Source organism: Oncorhynchus kisutch, linkage group LG25 (genome assembly GCF_002021735.2).
Source record: "Oncorhynchus kisutch isolate 150728-3 linkage group LG25, Okis_V2, whole genome shotgun sequence".
In the NCBI taxonomy this organism is placed as follows: Eukaryota; Metazoa; Chordata; class Actinopteri; order Salmoniformes; family Salmonidae; genus Oncorhynchus; species Oncorhynchus kisutch.
Genome location: NC_034198.2, coordinates 25,086,958 through 25,110,899, shown reverse-complemented (window position 1 = coordinate 25,110,899; position 23,942 = coordinate 25,086,958). Strand labels below are relative to the sequence as shown.

The 23,942-nt window shown below is 43.7% G+C and overlaps 1 protein-coding gene across 1 annotated transcript; it reads left to right on the top strand.

The window, feature by feature from the left end:
• The first annotated feature begins 605 nt into the window (after positions 1-605).
• Positions 606-23,276, top strand: col1a1b (collagen, type I, alpha 1b). The gene is made up of 49 exons (XM_020460449.2): positions 606-821; positions 2,575-2,778; positions 3,477-3,508; positions 4,064-4,099; positions 4,751-4,846; positions 5,534-5,605; positions 6,652-6,696; positions 7,107-7,160; positions 7,507-7,560; positions 7,931-7,984; positions 8,212-8,265; positions 8,630-8,683; positions 8,802-8,846; positions 9,099-9,152; positions 9,435-9,479; positions 9,604-9,657; positions 10,004-10,102; positions 10,369-10,413; positions 10,618-10,716; positions 11,004-11,057; positions 11,393-11,500; positions 12,357-12,410; positions 12,801-12,899; positions 13,134-13,187; positions 13,433-13,531; positions 13,730-13,783; positions 13,980-14,033; positions 14,223-14,276; positions 14,400-14,453; positions 14,666-14,710; positions 15,127-15,225; positions 15,474-15,689; positions 15,890-15,943; positions 16,097-16,150; positions 16,278-16,385; positions 16,928-16,981; positions 17,137-17,190; positions 17,369-17,530; positions 17,871-17,978; positions 18,121-18,282; positions 18,779-18,886; positions 19,219-19,272; positions 19,390-19,497; positions 19,729-19,782; positions 20,110-20,217; positions 20,470-20,761; positions 21,001-21,191; positions 21,355-21,597; positions 22,000-23,276. Exons 1-49 carry the CDS (start codon positions 740-742, stop codon positions 22,144-22,146), a joined length of 4,383 nt encoding a protein of 1,460 aa, XP_020316038.1. The 5' UTR covers positions 606-739; the 3' UTR covers positions 22,147-23,276.
• The last annotated feature ends 666 nt before the right edge of the window (positions 23,277-23,942 follow it).

The window sequence follows — 23,942 nt, the reverse complement described above, 5'->3', positions numbered from 1 at the left end:
TACTAGGCTAAATTACACATTCTGTTAACATCTGACTCCAGAGTGATATGTTCTTGCAATTTGGTAGTCTATGACATTTCAGACGTAGATATGATAATATATTACAAAGTAGTTTAGATGTAGTGAACTACTTTCCCAAACTAATTTTAGTTGAGTAAATTATATTTTATTCATTAAGGTTAGCTTTAGTTTAGCTGAACTCCTTCCATTGTAAAGTAATTGTTAGCTGGGTAAAGTATATTTGCAGAGCAACTTCTCCAACACTGCAGATATACAGCAGGGAATATAGCCTTCTGTTTTGGCTAAGAGAAAACAGATTCCAAAGTGTTGATCAAAACGATGGAGTGTTCTCCACACCTTGCCTCAAGTTGAACAAAAGTTTTCAGTGCAAAGACCTTCCACCGGGTCGGGTAACCGTTTGAAGATGAAAAAGGAAAAAACCGCACCGTGTTTGAATGTCCACGTTTTAACCAAAATGTGAACTTGTTTGACACCCTCCTCCCCCCTTGTGAAGGAGGGACTCCTTTCACTTGTACAAGTTATCTTCTGCGCCCAGGACCTCCCCAAAAGTTTGGCATATAAAAACCCAGTTCACTCATTTGTTTAGGCAGTAGGGAGGTTCTGTCAGGGTCTGGATTGGAGTAACAAAGTGCCGGACCCTACTTTTTATGGTTGGAGTCTGAGGAGTTAAAACAGGATTCCCCTTGCCTCAAAGAGTCTACATGTCTAATATTTAGACATGTTCAGCTTTGTGGATATTCGGTTAGCGCTGCTGCTCAGCGCAGCAGTGCTATTGGCAAGAGGTCAAGGAGAGGACGATAGTAAGTATCACTTTATATGAGATTATGGGACACAGGGACGCTCGCAAGAACAATGGATAGCGCGTAAAGGGACCGTTCTATTATGTTTGGGATGATGTAAATAACGCTTACCTACCCTGTGGGACACCTGACGTTATATTGTCAGCAAATATCATCAAAGGGGTTATATCATTGCTTTCGGAGCTGCGAAGCTCGATGCATTGAACAAGGATTGTATATTTTTTTGCTTCCATGGCTGCTGTTTTCTCTGGCGTGCAGACACATGTTCAGTGAGCCCCATGCGCTCGTTTTTAACGCGCTATTTCATGTCCTCCGGCAAGGGAAATTCTAGCTGTTGCAAAAGCTTGGATGCGCAATGATGACATGATGTTAAAATGGAATTGGAATAAAATACAAATCTACAAACCACTTGAAACAATTATATTACTTATGTTAAATACAAATAAGAAACAGGGAAATGTTTTTTAGAAAAATAATAAAATATTATTGGCATTGACGCCTATCATCAAAATCTAGGAATTATATTATGTACAATGGCAACGACGAATTGTGCCTGGACTGAATCAAACTCCTGAAAGATTAGGCGATAGGAAAGCCATATTCCATACTAGTATACTAGTATACTAGCATACTAGTATACATGGAAATGTGTAGCCTATTTAATACACTTCATGGCATCTGCAATAAGAACTTTCCATTGCTTGATTTATAATAACTTTAAACCAGGGAGGCTAATTAAGTGAAAATAGTTGTACTATGACGTCTTCAGGAATTGTCTAGACATCAATTTATCAGATTGGGTGGGTATAGCTAGGGGGGTGTGGCTCGGTGGATTATAAAGTCATTGTACAGGCTTGGAGCGCAGCTCTGTGGCAGATATTGGAAATGTTGGCTTCATCACCAGAATGACAAAACAAGCCTGGGCCGACTGCCCAAATCACCACACGAACCCTCGCCAGCACCCGAACCCTCGCCAGTGTGCCTTGCTTGGCTACATGTAGGGTATACAGGCCTGTCTGACTTTGGCTATAGGCCTAGGCCCACTTCATATTCTTTCACTTGTAGTTCAAAGTTCAAACATAGGCCTGGGTAAATGTTATTACACGTTATGCATGCCACGAAGAGGTTTATGTCATTTGGAAACTTTTTTATGTTTTGCATTTTCACCAACCACATCACAACTCCATTAGACATCCCCATGGCATTTGGCCAATACTGGTCTACTGCAAAGGCAACAACCAGTGCAACACAATAGGACATTCAGATCATTTATGTCTATAGTTTGGAAAACAATGAAGAGAGAACCCTGTCTCTGTAGGCTACATTCTCTTAAAAATTCTCTAAATCTATGATATATCATAAAATATTCTCTAGTTGGGCCATGAGCCTGGGATGTTGGTAGGTATAGGCCTTGCTAATCTTATGCCTATGTCATTCATTGGGAGTGGTCTCCTATGATCCTACATTATGACTACCTGTGGCAGGATTTGAGTTTCACAGCCATGACTGGTTTGCTATTTTCGAATTTTTCGTGCATTGTGTCATTCATATTCAACTAGATTTGGGTCTAACCTACACATTAGAAGAAATATGCTTAAACAGTTTGTTCTGTTTAAATAATGTATCCCTTTTTATCAGACATTCAGACAGTATAATTGCAGCAATCGTTTGCTTTTGAAATGCTCACTTCTGATAGGTCTATTCAATTGCCATGTGACTTACCTTACGTTTCCAAAACTCTCCATCTTCGCAGGCGGATTCGGCAGCTGCTCGTTGGACGGCCAACAGTACAACGATAAGGATGTATGGAAACCAGAACCCTGCCAGATCTGCGTCTGCGACAGCGGAACCGTTATGTGCGACGAAGTGATTTGCGAGGACACAACCGACTGCGCCGACCCTATCATCCCCGACGGCGAATGCTGTCCTATCTGCCCCGATGACTCCGAGAGCGAGGGTAGCCTACCTTTGATGACCACTTACACCTGTGCCTTTTGGTAGCGTTCTGGCGCCCCCAGTGGCACCAATAGGCTGCAACGTTTCCAGTTATAGACAGAGGGGGACAAAGGGAACCGGGCGGGCCTTACACAGCCTTACACGCTGGCCATTACTTAGAATGGACTGTGGATACCTCATTGAGGATAAGCAGCAAAAAAAAATCACATCGGATATTACTATTGCTTTTCTTTCCCCCACACCTTTATGAATGGATTAACCCTGTTCAATGCTGGAGATGTGGATGTGCAGATACATTTTACACTCACATCTTCACTAGGCAAGTCAGTTAAGAACAAATTCTTATTTACAATGACAGCCTACCGGGGAACAGTGGGTTAACTGCCTTGTTCAGGGGCAGAACGACAGATTTTGCTCCGGGATTCAATCCAGCAATCTTTCAGTTACTGGCCCAACAGTCTTACCACTAGGCTACCTGCCGCCCCAAGGCAGGTATATAGGCCTAATCAGCAGTAGGCCTGTAATGCCTTCACACCCTGCAATATGGGATCCAGCCATACATTAATTGTCAACACGGTATTATTGTACATTGAGAATCATTGTTTTACAGCATACGTTTTTTACTACCAGGTTCATGGGTGATATGAGTTTATAAGGGGTAATAATAATCTGATCTCTTCCTCTTAATTGATTTCATAGATCCCCAGTTACCAGAACGTCCTCAGCCAGAGGTATTTATGCACCTTTTACAACTAGTATTGATTGTGTTAATTATGTTATTATGTCATGTTTTATGTGTTATAACACATGTATTATTATGTTATTATGTCATGTTTTATGTGTTATAACACATGTATTATTGTGTTATTATGTCATGTTTTATGTGTTATAACACATGTATTATTGTGTTATTATGTCATGTTTTATGTGTTATAACACATGTATTATTGTGTTATTATGTCAGTGAAAAATCACATTATCAATGTATTAACATTATTGAATAATGATTGAACTCTGGCCTTCTTACAGGCCTCATAAATGAGCCCATATGTTCATTATGGTTCATATTTATTCAAACTGTGATACCTTTCAACCCTGCTGTAGGCCTACCATGTAATCCTCCACCAAAGGTTCAATGCCTTCATTTATGCTAGGCCTACTCTACATGTGTACTGACTCTAGTAGTTCATAGCCCAGTAGGCTTACACCGCTCTCATTGAAGTGTCGTGCAGTGAAACAAGCACTGCAGCACACCTGATTCTCTTCCTCTTGTTGTACATCCACAGGGACCACAGGGAGGTGATGGCCCCAAGGGTGACGATGTAAGTTTGAAACGCTTTATTTTCAGAAATAAAATGAAATCATATATATATATATTTACTAAGGGTACAGTTTTTCCATGAAAAACATAGGGGGGGAAATCACGGTGCATTAGTGTCACTGATTCTTTGGCACTTTATGGAAGTGGTGCTTAAGGTTGAGGTTGAGATTTGAATTGTAAAAGATTGTAAACACAGGTGGGTATTTCAGAAGGGGAGGAGCTGGGGTTTAGGCAAAGGCTTTGACTTATCTGCTGTTTCTGTTCAGTACAGATTTAAGTACCTCAGCACAGAAAAGCTATTTTGCAGTATAGTTAATACTATGTCATTTTAACTACTTAACTTATACAAATCTTTCAAAGTAATGATTGACATTAGTTTCTAGAGACTGGTATGTATTTTTCAAGGATTTGACCTATTGACCTATCAACCTTTGGTGGAACTTTGACCTTTGCATCACAGGTCAAGTGCTCCTGTGGGTGGTAAAATCCAGATGTAGCTTTCTAGCACATGGAGCCCCAGATTCAATAATTTGAGATTTTTGTTTTGTGGGGAAAACAGTAGAGCCAGAACTGCTATTCATGGCATGCTTATCCATCTCTCTGTCTTTGTTACTAAGAACCTATGTATCTGTCTGTCTGTCCATCTCTCCAGGGTCCTGAGGGTGTTCCAGGTAACGATGGCGTGGATGGCCAGCCTGGCCTGCCCGGCCCCCCAGGCCCCCCTGGACCTCCTGGCCTTGGCGGCGGAGTAAGTTACCGCCATGACAAAATCATATCCAAAGGCTATTTCCTGTGGATATTTACCAGTCACTACCAGTCTAGTACCAGAGTTATCCATGTCCATGGTTTTTGGTATGCCCGAGAGGAAATATTAATAGATATCTAAGTTAGAGAGTAGTGTGTGTATCTCCCTGCTCCTTTCAGCACCAGCGGTGTGTGGACAGCTCCCTAGTCTCTAAATCTGGTTTGTGGAGGAGAGGAGTTAGACTAGAGACAGAATACAGAGGCACACAATAAACTGTTATGATTGTTGAGACAGTTGGTAGTAGAGGGAGACTATTCCTCCTTCTTGATGGTGATGATAGTAGTGACTAGCCACATTGTATGATTCATTGTGTCATGTATCAAGCTGTTATTTCCCCCTCTGACTAAGGTTGCATCCCAAATGGACCAAATGGACCCCTATTCCCTATATAATGCACTACATTTGACCAGGGTCAGTAGGGCGCTGGTCAAAAGTAGTGCACCATATAGGGAATAGGGTGCCATCTGGGACTCAACCTATGACTGAGTTACAGACAATTTTATAAACAGTTGTAACCGGTTATGAACAGTTGTAACCAGCCGTTTTGTCACCTCTATGCTGTATGCTTAAGAAACATCCACAACTTAAAGAAATGAGAAAACAATTGATTATTTATTTCCTTTCCTGCAGGTCTTCTCTCCTCAGATGCACCATGGTTATGACCAGAAATCCAGCGGTGGCCAGGCCCAAATGGGACAGATGGTATGAATGTCCTCATCTTGTCTTCCTCTGTGCTGTTTTAGTGATCAAAGTGGAGCCACATTTGTAGGCTAAATTGAGCTAAGAGGTCTGGTCTCAGGCAGTATCAAGCACCATTGTGAACTGTATGCAACACATACTAGATGGCAACATTTCTGTTGTCTGGATTCAGAAATGCACAACCATTATGTATGTGGTCTATTCCAAGCCTCTACAAAAGCAGTCTTCAGAGCAGTGTTTAAGATATATAGTTTAAGCTACCAATTACTTCACAATGGAAGAAGTTACGCTACACTATAGATACCCATATAAAATATTTAGTTCTATAGTTACTTTGAAAAAGTAGTTCACTCCATCCAAACTACTTTGTGAAAAAATATAATATCTAAATCTGAAATGTCATAGACTACAAATTGCAAGAACATATCACTCTGGAGTCAGATGTTAATAGAATGTGTAATTTAGCCTAGTAGACACAAAAACTATGTTTCAAGTGAGAATTAGGCAGGTCTGAACACTACCAAGATTTGAGTTGAATTCAACAACCACCAAGCTACTACAAATGTAGTTTAATTACTAGTTGAACTATATGCAAAACCGTTCGGATGCTACAGACAGAAGTTGATACATCAGCTGTACCGAAGTGCCGTGAAGCTTGTGGGTGTCGTGGAGCAAAAACAACCAACACGTACGTGTTCGTGAGAGTCTCGCCTTTCGATATCTTTATTATACAGAATCGATTTCCGCGGGGGCGCACACATCAACTCTAGCTACATGGTATTGCTGTTTTGAAGATCATGGATCCTGTCATGGTTAGGTGACGATTTGCCTATGCAGTGTAGTTTACACTAAGCTGTACAGTACAGTACAACACTTTCAGGTTTGCAGTAGTCCTCTGGTAGTGATTGCTCACAATGATCAGCTATGTATTTTATGCTTTAGATTACAATACCTCACATATTCACTTCATCTCAATCAAGGGAGGTAATGTACTGCTACCAATGGTGTCATTTATTAATTGACTAATTGGTTGTTGTGTTTTCCATCAGGGCCCTATGGGGCCCCGTGGTCTTGCTGGCCCACCAGGCAACACCGTAAGTATCCTTTCATTATTTCTTTTCATTTTCAACAACAACAACCTCACTCATCTCATGTTTTATAAGACAAATAATGAAACATTTATTTGAATCTCTTTTTGTTATACCAGGTGTGATATATAGGTGTAAAAATCATTCCAGCTATAACATTTGTTGTACATACATTTATACAGTATACAGTGTTGTATATTTATATTTGACTTAAGTAATATATATCTTATAACAATACTTCTTATAGGGCCGGTTTCCCAGACAGATTAACCTTGATCCTGAACTAAAAAGATCATTCAATGGAGATTCTTCATTGAGCATGTTTTTAGGCCAGGAAAACCGGGCCGTATTACTAATAACAGTAGTGTATATAACCTGTGTCTCATGGTTGGATCTGTGTTCCTGTCCTCCACCAGGGTCCCTCCGGTCACCATGGTCCCCCTGGCGAGCCCGGTGAGCCTGGCGGTTCTGTGAGTATTCAAAAATGAGAACTTCCTGTTGATTTAAATATCAACTGACACACATTCTGAAAGCACCACTTCCTGACCATGACCAATAGTTGTAGTAGCAGCCCCCCCATACCCCCCAAAAAGCCCCCCCCCACAAACACACACACAGACACACACACAGACACACACACTTCATCCAATTGTGTTTACTTTATATTTCACTGAGCCCTGACATTTGTGATGTACAGCAGTTATAGTAACTATACTCATGCACTAGCAACCTTTGCGAACCAACATCGACACACAATATCATCAATTTTGAAAGGACACACACACACATCCACTCATCTTTGTTTGTTCCTTGTAGGGTCCCATGGGTGAACGTGGTGCAATGGGCCCCCATGGCAAGAACGGAGATAATGTACGTCATATTTTTTGCACGATCTCAATTTTCATTCTATTTCATTCCATTTGTTAGATCTGTAGCTCGAAAGCCATGTTCATTTGTAAAAACAGAACTCAACATAGACTTGTCTAGTTTTCCCCCTTTGCAACTTACACCATAATATTTTCCCCAATGTATATTGTATTGACATGTTATCATTACATACATTTTAATAATATATATAATATAATCATAGTAATAGTATCATCCATTTTTTATACAGTTTTTTATGCCACATTATTATCACTGTTTGTATTAGCGGCAGAATTATTCACAGTGAGAGGACCTCTCTGTCTCTGTGTCTCTCCATTAACCTCTGTCTCCATCCCTCCTCTCTACTCTACAGGGTGAGCCTGGCAGGTCTGGTCGCCCCGGTGAGCGTGGCTCCGCTGGTCCTCAGGTGAGTAGCCCTTTAACCCTATAGGTCAAGGGTCAGTAGCTCCTGTCAAAACAGACTTGGTTCATATCAGTAAAGGACCTACAGGACAGATTTGTGTGTTTGATGAGAACCATTCTAATAGACCAATAAAAATGCATTTTAGTTTCAACACTGAAAAGGCAACACTATTTTCTTTATGTCTCTTATGAAGACGAGTCCACAACATTTCTTCTTCTCCTATCCTACAGGGTGGTCGTGGAACCCCCGGAACTCCTGGCCTCCCCGGCATCAAGGGACACAGAGTGAGTAGTATAAGGAGGAGGAGGGACTTGAGGATTCTCCAGGGTGAAGTTTATCCTAGGTACAGATCTAGGATCAGCTTTCCCTCCCCAAATCCTTTCCCTAACCATTAGCAGGGGAAATGAATAACTGACCCAAGGAAATGTATCCTAGGTACAGATCTAGGATCAGCTTTCCCTCCCCAAATCCTTTCCCTAACCATTAGCAGGGGAAATGAATAACTGACCCAAGGAAAGCTACTAAGGGCAACTTCACTCTCCTCCCACGATGATATGATGGCCATGACACTACAACTTTCCTACATTGCACTCCTAACCATACAGAATAACAGCTAACCTAACAAATGCTCTTTGATATCCTCCTCAGGGTTTCAATGGTATGGATGGCGCCAAGGGAGACGGTGGCCCAGCTGGCCCTAAGGTTAGAAGTCTATCTAATGATATCTATCGCCATGTGAGTCTATCATTACCTGTTGTGGAGAACTCATCTGTTCCCTGGTGTTTTCTTCCTATTTTTCTCTTTATCCCTCCGACCACAGGGAGAGGGTGGTTCCCCTGGATCCAGTGGCAACTCCGGTGCTATGGTGAGTATCCCGTTCATATGACAAATACACTTTGATTTCATTTAAGTAAAGCTCTCGTCTCAATAAACACATCAGAGCCCATTAACTCTCGGGAACTTTAAAGATATCAACCTGCTTTCCAGGAGTAGCAAAGACTAAATAATGTCCGTTTTTTAAACAAAACATTATGGCCCAGTGAAAGTAGCCAGCCAGCATTACTGTACTATCTAGCATTACTGAACTCCCTCTGCCTCACCCCTCCCGTCTCCCCAGGGTGCACGTGGTCTTCCTGGTGAGAGAGGCCGCCCTGGACCCGCTGGCTCTTCTGTAAGTACCACACTGCACTGCCCTCACTTCATTTGATTGATAGATTGTTTGATCACAACATGAATCGCAGAAAAACCTTAGACACTATCTCCAATGACACAGAAAAGTCTGAGACTTGATGTCATGTTGATGTATTGCTGCAATACCCCTAAATATCAACTCCTTTCTTTAATGTGCAGTATGCTTACACTTGTTCACCTGGCCAATATGCTTTCATAAATTGTTCTTATCAGAACCAGAAATAAATAAATTGATAATCATTTCCCCCGCTTCTTCCTCTAGGGTGCTCGTGGTAACGATGGTAACTCTGGCCCTGCTGGATCTAATGTAAGTATCTTTATTACTGGTGACTAACCTGTCAACCTGTCAAAGCAATTCAGGGTACACCATTCAGTGTCATGTGTTGGTCCTGACTATGCGAATTTAACAAGTGTTTATTTGATATTTTCAGGGACCCACTGGCCCATCTGGTGCCCCTGGATTCCCCGGAGGTGCTGGAGCTAAGGTATGTCATACCCCCCACCCCAACCCGCTAACCCTAACCCTGATCTGATATAGGCAGTGGCCACCAGATGGCATATGTACACCTCGTCAGTACAGAGCTCTATCAGAGAGGAAACAATGAGAAGAGTGAGAAGATGAAGTCGTACAGAATATGAATGACATAAAAACAACAAATTATTAATTATCTTCCTACATTCCTATGCACACACACACCCACACACACACACACACACACAATCCCCCCTCTCCGTCCCCCTACACACACACACAACGGTAACATCAGTCACAAAGATTAAATATCCAGTATCCATACGCCCTCCTAATTCCCTCTCTGCTGCCCCCCTTAGGGAGAGACTGGTCCTCAAGGAGGACGTGGCTCAGACGGACCCCAAGGATCTCGTGGAGAGCCCGGTAACCCCGGACCCGCTGGTGCTGCTGGACCCTCTGTGAGTACTGTTGTGCATGCATATGCTTGCCCTGATATGATTATTTGTCCTGGTTGCTAATGCTTATATGTCCTTATCTTACATACTGTATATCCTTATCCTTATATATATATATATATATATTATATGTATGTATGTGTGTATATTCTTATAGTTTCCCTCATAGTGCACCATCTGACCCCTGAAGTTTACTGTAATATAATGTCCCCCCAACCCCTTCCCCTCTCTCTTCCTCTCTTTTCCTCTCTTCTCCTCTAACCAAACAGGGTGCCCCTGGAGGTGATGGCCAAGCAGGAGGCAAGGGTTCCACTGTAAGTATGAGCCATGTGGATACATCAAACTGATTGTTCAGATGATCTATGATAGATTATGTTCAAATTAATACGGGTAATACTTCATATAGAAATGATAATATATGCCATTTAGCAGACGCTTTTATGCAAAACGACTAACAGTATAGTATGTATTACTGTTACTGGTACACTAACATTTGTCTCCTCTTGTCTGTCCCAAAGGGTGCTGCTGGTATCTCTGGTGCTCCTGGTTTCCCAGGAACTCGTGGCCCGGCTGGACCCCCTGGATCTGGTGGTGGACCCGGCCCCAAGGGTAACCATGTGAGTACCACTGTTACGATCACTATTTTGTAAATTGGTCAAATAGCATTTAATGTATACGCTCGCTGTGCTGCATTATTTTGTGATGTGCTTGTGCTATTTTGAACAAGCAGTCATGGCGAGTATTGTTTTGTAAATTGGTACAACACAAAATTCAATAGAACACAGTAATTTAATGCCTCTCTATGGGGTATAACTTTTGTAGCACTTCACTCCATTTTGTGATGTGTAACAGGAAGTAGTGGTGTGTTACCTGATGTGATTTGTTTGTTTGTTTTCCCTTACAGGGTGAGCACGGAGCCCAAGGCCCCAAGGGAGAGCCCGGTGTAAAGGGAGAGCCTGTAAGTTTGCAATGAACTCTATGATATATCACCTATGGAAACACAATCTTGCACACTGTATTTAGCAATCAGCTTACCATGTCTGAAAAATTTTGAGCCTGTATCCGGGAAACAGATTAAACAAGCCCAGTTCTGGACCAACAAGCATCTTCACTGGAAAATCCCAATGAATGCAGCTTTTTGTTCAGGACTATGATCAATCTGTGTCTGGGCCATAGGTGTCTAACCCAGGTGTAACCTGTTTCTTCTGAAGCTGTTGTTAGACTGGTGAGTTTACTGTACAATGGGTCTGGTCTCATGTCTGACCCCTCCTTTCCAACTCTTTCTCCAACCAGGGTTCCGCTGGTCCCGGTGGACCCCCTGGACCCTCTGGTGAGGAGGGAAAGAGAGGCGCCCGTGGTGAGCCCGGTGGAGCTGGTGGTGTTGGACCCCCTGGAGAGCGTGTACGTTCCCCACCTCTGACTCCTCAGCCCCCTTCTCCTATGTTAGATAACCCTTCCCTGAAGTGCCTCTCCTCATAACAAATGTGTCTCTACATAGACAGATTCATTTTAAAGTGTTTGCGTTTTGTTTTCTCCATATGATTACAGTAAATATGTTTATTTATTTTAGAATTTGAAAAACCATAAACCAACCATCAGAGCCTCAGCCACCAGTCTATACTACTTAGAGCCTCAGCCACCAGTCTATACTACTTAGAGCCTCAGCCACCAGTCTATACTACTTAGAGCCTCAGCCACCAGTCTATACTACTTAGAGCCTCAGCCACCAGTCTATACTACTTAGAGCCTCAGCCACCAGTCTATACTACTTAGAGCCTCAGCCACCAGTCTATACTACTTAGAGCCTCAGCCACCAGTCTATACTACTTAGAGCCTCAGCCACCAGTCTATACTACTTAGAGCCTCAGCCACCAGTCTATACTACTTAGAGCCTCAGCCACCAGTCTATACTACTTAGAGCCTCAGCCACCAGTCTATACTACTTAGAGCCTCAGCCACCAGTCTATACTACTTAGAGCCTCAGCCACCAGTCTATACTACTTAGAGCCTCAGCCACCAGTCTATACTACTTAGAGCCTCAGCCACCAGTCTATACTACTTAGAGCCTCAGCCACCAGTCTATACTACTTAGAGCCTCAGCCACCAGTCTATACTACTTAGGCCCACAACCATCTGCATACTGTAGAATACGTTGAATTCCCAGGGGTCAGTGTTTGTCAGTCAAGCCCTGACTTTGTGACATGGTGTGCCTGTGCTATGGTCCCATGTGTAATTTTGGTCCTGTTTCTTCCAACAGGGTATGGCTGGTATGCGTGGTTTCCCCGGCTCAGATGGAGCTGCCGGTGGCAAGGTGAGTCAACAGTCAGATATAATAATAATGATATAATCCTATAATAATATGTGTACAGTGTGTATATGACCAATACACTTTGATTTGATTTTAATAGTTAATAAACCCTCAATTATAAAGCCATGGTCTAAGAAACATGACACCTGGTGTGTGGAGTCATGGTCAGACGCCATGTTTGGTCATACATGACATGAAGGAGTACTGTAAGCATCGTAGCAGAACATTGTATTGAACCTAGAAACACATTTTATTCTTAAATATGCTGTCTGTGTGTGTCCTTATGGTTACCCTCATATAGCACTATTTCACCTCTGAGCCCTGGAGCTTACTGTAATGCTTACCTATCAAAACATGGCGCAGACATCAACAATTGATCTTCCTATGTGATAGGGTGGCCCTGGTGAGCGTGGAGCCAATGGACCAATGGGAGCCCAAGGTGCCACTGGTGAGGCTGGTCGTCCTGGCGAGCCTGGCATGCCCGGATCCAAGGTGAGTGGTACCTGTCCACATCTCTCTCTATTTCTCTCTTTCTCATTGAAAAAAAAAAAACTACCATCAATTCACCATGTGACCTTTAACTTTACTGTAAGAGCATGCACAGTTTAGGACATGATATATCATTCACATAGATTTTGTGCAGACTTGTAGTCTTTGAGTATTGTAACCTGTATTCTCAGGTAGAATGTCATCTAATGTGTTTTCTTCTCTCCCTGCCTGCTGCAGGGTATGACTGGTAGCCCTGGTAGCCCCGGACCCGATGGGAAAGTTGGCCCTGCTGTAAGTACTACTGACCTATTCACTGCAAACTCAATGCATCCCTAATTACTATATTATTACTATGATATATAATAAACTATATTGGCAAGAGGACATTATCGAGAGGACACGTTTTGTCCCCCATGTCTCTTAGTCGTGATGCAACGACAGTGGATCATGTGGTAGTCATGTCATTTGTTCAATCTGGAAGGCACCAAACCCTTTCATGACCTGTGTGATCCTTCTCTTCTCCTGATGTACTGTAGGGTATCACTGGAAACGACGGTCGCTCCGGACCCCCAGGCTCCTCAGGAGCCAGAGGTCAGCCTGGAGTCATGGGATTCCCCGGACCCAAAGGACCTGGTGTGAGTAAACAAACAAGCTAACAAACATACAAACAAATTAACATTAATTTCCCTCCTAAATAGTTGTTACTAACTAATTATTTTCACCATACTATTTCATATACTGAACAAATCTAAATGAATGTTAGGGGTCGTGTGTTCAGTGTGTTTTCTGACACACTGTATAAAATATAAATGTTGTCTGTCTCTTCCGTATAGGGTGACAATGGCAAGCCCGGTGAGAGAGGTGAAGCTGGAGCTGTTGGTGGTCTTGTAAGTAAAGCTATACTTATACCTGAAACAGATAGGATCGATCCTTCATACTGTGTCCTTTATGCGATATGGGTCCAATTTTGGACTGAAGTCCATGTTAAGTCAACTTATATCAAGTCAGAATAGGGCCCTTTGTCTATAGGCCATTTGTGTGTTTTCTTCGGTTTGTAACAGACGCCATCTTGTTTCTGTCTAGGGTGCTCCTGGTAAAGATGGTGACTCTGGTGCTCCTGGACCCCAAGGGCCTGCTGTACGTATTCACAAATATCTTTCTTAGAATGAATGGTACATTTAGCCACACACATCTCCAGTACATTGTCTCCTTCAATATTGGATTGTCTCTTAACACATTGAGACACATTTGTATGAATTCATTCATGAGCCACACAGACACCATACTTAAACTGTGCGCTGATATAGTTCCCCCCTTATATTCCAGGGTTCTCAAGGAGAGAAAGGAGAGGGCGGCCCCGCCGGTCCTAATGGATTCCAAGTAGGTTACCAATCACAAACCTAACCTCCACAATCATTACTTGTCTCCATATTCACATTTTCAACCAATAATGTTACATGTTGACCTGAAATCTCAACCACACCTCTCCCATCTTCCCTATAGGGTCTGCCTGGAACTCAGGGAGCTACTGGTGAGCCTGGCAAGGCTGGTGAGCAGGTAAGTAGTACCCTCCATCACAGAGGTCCTATAGGTTCTAGATGTAATTCCATGACATATTGAATTGAAATTGGAAAAGTATATCTTATATACTGCTGGAAAGCAAGTTTTTTACCCAAATGTAGTTGTTGCTATAAAAAGGGCTATAAATACATTTGATTGATTGATTGATTGGTTGATTGACTGATCCTCTCTCCCCTGTCGCTCCACAGGGTGGGCCCGGTGAGGTTGGAGGTCCTGGCCCCAGTGGATCCAGAGTAAGTACAGTACCTTACTGCAGCTCTGAATAGGATCTGAACCCCCAGAAGCTGCCATCTGTCTAAGCTTCACTCTTCAGTAGCTGTTCCATTACTAAACATGATGTTCACGGTCTTCTCCTCCCCTCCCATCTTCTCCTGCTCCTCTCCCCCCGTCTTCTCTTCTCCTCTCCTCCCATCTTCTCCTCCTCTTCTCCCCCCGTCTTCTCCTCTCCTCCCATCTTCTCCTGCTCCTCTCCCCCCGTCTTCTCTTCTCCTCTCTTCCATCTTCTCCTCCTCTTCTCCCCCCGTCTTCTCCTCTCCTCCCATCTTCTCCCCCCGTCTTCTCCTCTCCTACAACCTTCTCCTCCTCTTCCCCCCCGTCTTCTCCTCTCCACCCATCTTTTCCACCTCTTCTCCTCCCCTCTCCTCCTCAGGGTGACAGAGGTTTCCCAGGCGAGCGTGGTGGCATCGGATCTGCTGGCCCCGCTGGACCCCGTGGAGCCAATGGTTCTCCCGGTAACGATGGAGCTAGGGTAAGAGAACACTGGAGAGCACAGATACAGATGACGTCATTGATTAAATAATTCACTTGGTCCTTATGTTGATCCAAGGACTGAGAATTACATTAGGCCCCATACAACCATATCATTAGTAATTTTCTTATTTATTTTTGCACCGCAACAAATATTTTTCTGGATGTAACATTTTTGTTGATATATTATTTGGCCATAATGTGAAAGGAGTTTTAATGTATGTGTCTCTGTCTACCATATTTGTTCAGGGTGAGAGTGGTGCTGCTGGTGCCCCTGGCGGTATGGGAGCCCCAGGTCTGCAGGGAATGCCCGGAGAGCGCGGCTCAGGCGGAAACTCTGGTGCCAAGGGAGAACGAGGTGATGGTGGCCCCAAGGGAGCCGACGGTGGCCCTGGAAAAGACGGCATGCGTGGTATGACTGGACCCATCGGACCCCCTGGACCCACTGGTGCTCATGGAGAGAAGGTAAGAGCAAAATGCTGTTTGGATGAAACGGTTTTATTACTCAGTAAACAGTGCAATATCATTTGTTGAAAAACTATAGTGTAGCTACAGCCTTGATGTATAACATTATTTTTTTAAGTATTAAGTATTCAATTGAGACAAATATGAGATAGTTTAATTCTCATCTGGTCGCCACTCTCTCTTTCTCTCTCTGTGTTTAGGGTGAGGGTGGTCTCGGTGGCCCCCCTGGCCCCACTGGAGGTCGCGGTTCCCCTGTGAGTATCTTCCAATGACATACTACATCTTCACCTGCTTATGACGGTGGTGTAATACGCCGAATGATGGCACGCCATTTCTCTTTATCACACTGTACAAGCTTTTCATTCCCAACCTCTGACCCTGTGTGTTTTCCACCCATAATCCTACAGGGTGAGCGTGGTGAGCATGGTGCCCCTGGACCTGCTGGATTCGCTGGACCCCCTGTGAGTAGCATCATCACCCAGCCTGGTCCAGTCCAGAACACTCTGAAGCTGGTCACTGTTCTGTTTCCAGTGGAATCCCATAACCCAGTAATGACCAGTCCTTTCCACTTCTCTCTTCCCACTTCAGGGTGCTGATGGTCAGCCTGGCAACAAGGGAGAGACCGGTAACAACGGCCCCAAGGGTGAGGCTGGTGCTCCCGGGCCCGGTGGACCTGTTGGTGCTCCCGGACCTCAGGTATGGCTGTCGGAGGCTGTCCAATCAGTTTTAACTCCCAACCCCCCAGACCCTCCCCCCCAACTAGAACATTTTATAATGTGTCCAACTGATGCATACTTATCATTTGCATTCAAATTTCCAAGATAGATAGAAAAATAAATGTTTCATGTTGCTGTTTGTTCCTGAATCAACCAATTCAGGAGCAGTTTGCAAATATACAGGACAAGCTAACAGGGCACCTGTGTACAACATATATATATCCTGAAACGTACTGTAATACAGTGACCGATTGAAAAAGTGCTGAATAGGTGACTGAATAGGTGATGTGACTGTTAGTTTGTCCTGTGTTGGTTTTTATTTGATTTAATTTCACCTTTATCTAACCAGGTAGGCTAGTTGTTCTCATTTACAACTGCGACCTGGCCAAGATAAAGCAAAGCAGTTCGACACATACAACGACACAGTTCTAAATAATATAGTAATGTTCAGTGCATATATTTATTATCCTAGGTTCTATTTATTGTCTTTATGGCCTAACTCCCTGCTGTTTGTGTCCTCAGGGGCCCGCTGGTAATTCTGGTACTAAAGGAACTCGTGGTGCACCTGGACCCCCTGTAAGAACCTCAAACTTCTCCTCAAAGCAACACTTTTAATTGCTTTCAACTGAACAAAAATGTATACAAAACAAATAGTTGTAAAGTATGTGTTTTTTTGTGAAAGCTATTCTGTTATCTCATGTGTGTGCGTGTGCGTGTGTTTGTGTCTGTAGGGTGCTTCTGGTATGCCTGGTCCTGGTGGGAGAGTCGGTCCTCCTGGTGGAAGTGTAAGTTCACCTAACCAAGGTCCTCCATCTTCTCAACAATCTACCAAACAGTCCCATTCATGCACACTGAAACATATCACGTTTGGCTTCTGGAGTTAAACATCTTTAACTCACATACTTTTATATTTAAAAAAATGTTGCTCTGAACAAACTCGCCTCATCTCCTAAATGTTTTCAGGGAGCCCCCGGATCTGCAGGCCCCCCCGGCCCCGCTGGTAAAGAGGGACAGAGAGGTGGACGTGGTGAAACTGGTAATGCTGGTCGCCCTGGTGAGGCTGGAGCCGCCGGACCCCCAGGTCCCTCAGGAGCATCTGGATCTAAGGGTAACGATGGTCCAATGGTAAGTAAAGTAACCATATATAAACTACAACAGCAGCTAGAAACAAAGTAGTAAACAGAACAACACATCAAATACTAAAGGGATGAAGGGATATTGGGCCAAAACAACAATTATTCTATATTTCAAGCATTACAAAACAAAATAAAAACGATGTAATGTACCAGATGGAATGTTAAAAAACAACTATAGCACAGAAACAAATACAAATCTAAATCTGTAATTCTACTTGATTTGTAACATATGTATGTAGTCAAGTTTAAACCATGTTGATGAATCTCTTTATAAAAGCTTGTTCTGTTTCTCCCTGCTGCAGTGAATAATCTGTCATCTTTTTCTCCAGGGAGCCCCAGGAACCCCCGGACCCGGAGGTATTGCTGGACAGCGTGGTATTGTGGGTGGCCCCGGAGGAAGGGGACCCAGCGGTACTGCAGGAATACCAGGAACAGCTGTGAGTGTTCCCATCAACAACAACCCCCCCAAAACAATAACCATATTACTCTTAACCTCTTATCAAAAGTATTAACTCACAAAAAAAGCACTTTTGTCTTAGCTTTGTCTTAACCCTTGACCTTTCCCTTGTCCTCTCTCAGGGAGAGCCCGGTAAGCAGGGACCTGGCGGCCCTGTCGGTGAGCGTGGCTCCCCTGGCCCCATGGGACCCCCTGGCTTGTCTGGTGCACCCGGTGAAGCTGGTCGTGAGGGTTCCACTGGTCACGATGGTGTTTCTGGCCGCGATGGACCCCCCGGCCCCAAGGTAAGCTTCCACTATCAAACCAGCTGCTACACTGAACCTCTGTTATAAACAACATTGCTGCTGGATAATACATATAAACAGACTATTTGACTTATAATGTATACACTTACTGCATTTTTAAGTAGAGCTTTTCAAGATGCTCAAAGAGCTTTACAGTGTAAGAGAGGAAACTCACCTCATCCACCAACAGGAAACTCACCTCATCCACCAACAGGAACCTCACCTCATCCACCAACACTTGTCCATATCACTGGCGACATTACCCTGATGGCTCTTTGTCTGTGTGTGTGTGTGTGTGTGTGTGTGTGTGTGTGTGTGTGTGTGTGTGTGTGTGTGTGTGTGTGTGTGTGTGTGTCCGTTTGTGTGTGTGTGTGTGTGTGTGTGTGTGTGTGTGTGTGTGTGTGTGTGTGTGTGTGTGTGTGTGTGTGTGTGTGTGTGTGTGTGTGTGTGTGTGTTTGTCCGTGTTTGTCCGTTTGTGTGTCTGTGTTCATTGCAGGGTGACCGTGGTGAGAATGGTAATGCTGGTTCCCCTGGTGCTCCCGGACCTCCCGGTGCCCCCGGTCCCTCTGGTGCTTCTGGCAAGTCTGGTAGCCGTGGAGAGTCTGTAAGTACCTCTTCTCGTCAATTTAGGGGTCGACTATATTAACATTCAGGCCTTAGAATAAAAAAAAATTCATTTTGGACATTTGTTGGACTAGCTCGCAATGTTACCCTGACATACCCTGGGATACATCAATGTTACCCTGACATACCCTGGGATACATACCCTGTGATACATCAATGTGCTGTATATGAGTAGATTAGTGAACCACCATTCATTCAGGTATTATTTATATATGTTGTTATACAGTTATTCTTTACACACTTATCATTATCCTTGATTCTCTCTCTCTCTCTCTCTCTCTCTCTCTCTCTCTCTCTACCTCTCTACCTCAGGGTCCTGCTGGTCCCGCTGGCCCTAACGGTCCTGCTGGTGGTCGTGGTGGTCTTGTAAGTTTTCTGTCAGCATTTTGGCATCCATACACCTTAACCTAATGCATTGTAAGGCTGTCCGATATTTATTGGCAGTGTTGAATACCTGTTTGACCCCTTGGCCTATCTCTGCAGGGACCTGCTGGTGCTCGTGGAGACAAGGGAGAGGCTGGAGAGGGTGGAGAGAGAGGCCACAAGGGACACAGAGGTTTAAACGGCATGCCCGGTCTTCCTGGACCCTCTGTGAGTATACCAGGCTTATTATATTATACAACTCCTGACTAATCTAATGGATCATATGTTAAAGTAAGGTGCTACTCTTTATGCTTATGTACTGCCATTTTAAAAGTCATTTTTATCGGATTTGAGGCATTAAGGAAGCATGCACATTGTCTCTGGGTTGAAGATCTGTTGTTCTCTAGGCTTTACCATGGCTGATCTAATGTGTGATTAATGTGATGTGTCTGGTTATAGGGTTCCCCTGGCGAGTCTGGGCCTGCTGGACTTAACGGACCTTCTGGACCCCGAGTGAGTGTGACACACACTTCAAGCCCACCAATAGAACATGAATCAAGGCTGATAATACAATATACATATGTCATGTTGTGTTCTTTACCATAACAACACGATTACACACATCAGATTACGCAGGGATTTCCGATCTGTTCCTTTATTAAAGTGATGTTGCCGTTGGAGTGGAAGGAATAGGACCTCTAAATGAAGGCAATTGATGAAGGCTGAAATGTCAAGTTGTTAATAGTTGTTTAAATAAATAATGGTGAGCGAGTGTTGTGCCTTTTCCTTTTCAAGGGATATGACTTCTAAAGGAGTTGTTGTTTTGTCTCTGTCCTACAGGGACCCCATGGTTCTTCTGGCTCCACTGGCAAAGATGGCATGAACGGTCTGCCTGGACCCATTGGACCCCCCGGACCCCGTGGTCGCAATGGAGAGATGGGAGCAGCTGTAAGTCTCACACTGACCTCTTCTTTTCCTCCACAAGCACACACAGCACACACAGCACACACAGCACACACAGCACACACAGCACACACAGCACACACAGCACACACAGCACACACAGCACACAGCACACACAGCACACACAGCACACAGCACACAGCACACACAGCACACAGCACACACAGCACACAGCACACAGCACACAGCCTTTGAGGCCAGTTTTGACCCCTTTCTATCCTCTTCTTTCCTACCCAGGGTGCTCCTGGTTCTCCTGGTCTGCCCGGACCTCCAGGTCCCGCTGGCGGCGGCTTCCATGTCGCACCGATCTACAACCAGGAGAAGGGACCTGACCCCATGCGAGGAGGAGGAGGATACCACTACCGCGCTGACGAGCCTGACATGATGAACGACCGTGACATGGATGTGGACACCACCCTGAAGAGCCTCAGCCAGAAGGTGGAGAACATCCGCAGCCCCGAGGGATCCCAGAAGAACCCCGCCCGCATGTGCCGTGACATCAGGATGTGCCACCCCGAGTGGAAGAGTGGTAAGTTCCAGGCTCAGTCCAGCCCACCTCCAGACAGACACTGGTCACGGACTAGGCATGCTGTGATCAGTGATTGATTGGTTGGTTGAAATTATAAGACACTCAAAACACAGCCAAAAACATCAAAGAGCTAGCAGCCTACATTAAAAAAACTCAAAGAATAACTTTACTTTATTTAACTTTTATTTTCACCTTAAGCACCTTGATGGCTTATCTTCTGTTCTTTCCTTAACCCACAGGCCAGTACTGGGTGGACCCCAACCAGGGCTCTCCTCTGGATGCTGTCCAGGTCTACTGCAACATGGAAACCGGAGAGACCTGTGTCTATCCATCCCAGGATACCGTCCCAATGAAGAACTGGTACACCAGCAAGAACATCAGGGAGAAGAAGCACGTCTGGTTCTCAGAGTCTATGGACAATGGCTTCCAGGTATGGACCATTCAGCGTAACCAGGTGACAGAATGACTCGGTCTTACACTCAAACCTGGATCGCTAGGGACATGGGACTTGACTTGGACTTGAGGTTTAGTGTCCTGCCTTCACTACAACACTACCTTCATGATACTAACCCCCATCCTCTCTCCCTCTCCAGTTCCAGTATGGTAGCGAGGGATCCAACCCAGAAGATGTCAACATCCAGCTGACCTTCATGCGCCTGATGTCCAACGAAGCATCCCAGAACGTCACGTACCACTGCAAGAACAGCATTGCCTACATGGACGAGGCCACAGGCAACCTGAAGAAGGCCCTGCTGCTCCAGGGAGCCAACGAGATCGAGATCAGAGCCGAGGGCAACAGCCGCTTCACATACAGCGTCAGCGAGGACGGCTGCACGGTGAGACGCCTACTACTACTGTCTACTTTTACTGTCCTATACTCTCTTCCGTTATCTTTCAACTCCCTTCTGAGCTCTTCCACTCGCTGCTATCTCTTCTCTCTTTACTCTCGTATTTAACTGTCTTCTACGGTCTTCTACTCTCCTCTTCTCTCTTCTACTCTGTTGTCTTTATATCTCGCCTCTCTTTTTTGTTTTGTTCATCTGCTATCACATGAGGTGGTGGTGCATTGGCTTCATTTTGAGATTAGACAGTGTGAAATGCATATTAAGGAACTCAAGATAGATGAAGTGATTAAATAAAAGAGAGGTTATGTAGAGGTTAGTGTGTTACCAACCCCTTTTACCAAGACTGGTTTTTGGTTCTGACCCATTCTCTCTCTCTCTCTCTCCATTCCACAGTCACATACTGGCACATGGGGCAAGACAGTCATCGACTACAAGACATCAAAAACATCTCGCCTGCCCATCATTGACATCGCTCCTATGGACGTTGGTGCACCTGATCAGGAGTTTGGCGTCGAAGTTGGCCCCGTCTGCTTCGTATAAATAAAAAGAAATGTGGACATGAAATTGTTTTTTTTCTAGCCGTCATCTCTAATTCTATTTTCTATGCATTACCTACAAACTCATTCGGTTGCCAAACAGTTCCACGAGTTTGAAACTACTCTGCTGAAGACGTCGTTTGTGTGTTTTTGATTCTGAATAATTTGTTTGAGGGGACTGCTACTTCAACCGAAACCTACAACAAGCAAGGACACTTAAAAAATAATATTTTGTTTCCACTGGACACAAGAAAATGATTTTAAGTCGTAAAGTGTAAAATCTCCCCCGGAGAAACACAATGAGATACAGGTGACTTTTTTTACCACTGCGGAAGGACAATGAAACCATCAAATGCTATGTACCATTTTCTGGTATTAAATACATCTTAAAAATCGAGTGTCTTGTTCTAAATTCATGACAAAAAAACATCTGAAAGTTCACCTTCACTTTAAATACCTTAATGGCTACCTCAGAGAAGAAGTCCATGTTACCCTAAATGTTTCATGAACTCTAGGGCAGATTTTACGCTACAGGAGTATTATTAGAAAGAAAACAACTGTCAAAGGTGCTATAATATCAACACATGAGGTCCAGTTATTGGTATTTGATAGAGAATTCCTTTCCTGTCATAATTAGCTAACAACCATCGGATCTTTGGTGCTAACAAATCAACACAATGTCTTCCTTGTTGTCAATGTAGTTCAATTGTTTTCTTTGTCAAGTGTTGGTTAATTAACAGTTCCGGAATATGACTTACTGTGGATATAATTCATGCTATGGTGTCTGGTGCAGATTTAAGCAAGTGGTTTTGTTTTGAGTTATATTTCATTTCCCCTGCCCCCACCTGATGTTTAAGTGTCAACCCTTTATGTGTGCCTTACCCTTCCGATTGTCCCTTTCACTGCACCACTCAACCCCCCCATCCTTTCCTTTGTGTTTTGTTTGTTGAAAAAATAGAGTTTCTAAAAAAAGAAAAGAGTTTAAAAAAAATCTGAGAAGCAGACACACTTCCATGGTTTTGAAAAAAGAGAATCTGTACTGATGTTGTACATGTATAATAAATCAAGATGTTTTTAATTATTTGGATACTGAATAAAGCATGTGAAGTGGTCTACTCAATGTTTGACATGTCACCTTGGTTTCCTCCATTCATTTCACATCATACCTAAATCAAACCAGCAGCCGACAATCCAGTGACAGTGGCTGATTGATTATACAAATGTAATATTTTATATAGGTTATTTTTGGCTGTTGGTAAAATAATGTCCCAAATAGTTTAAAGTGTAACTTCCCTTAAAATCCTGAAATGTGATATTCTAGTCATATTGTCAAACACATCATTCCCAAAAAAAAACATGTTGACCCCTTTCTTGGGAAACATAATATTAAGGAATTAACTGTAGCCCTAGTTGTCACAACTGACTTGGTGGGCTATCCATTCCTCCTCATCGAGCCCTGAGTGTGACTTGCGGGACAGATGCAGGATGGTAAGGAGCAATTTGGATAAATAGTGACGTGCTATTAGGCATAGTTGTTTTGGTTGAAATAAACTAACCATTTTTAAAATCTCTAGTGCTCCAAATTTGCAGCTACACAAGAATTACGCAATAATAAATATTAGTTGACCACAATATACATGACCATCTGCATAGTCAGCCACACATTTTGATTGAAGCTTCTGAGCCTTATCACCGTTTTGTTGGATCCTATAATTAGCAATGTAGCCTTGTACTGACCCCTAGTGGAATTCCATGGAACAGTTCTCGAATTACGACAGAGTGGGGCAGGCTACTGTGTGA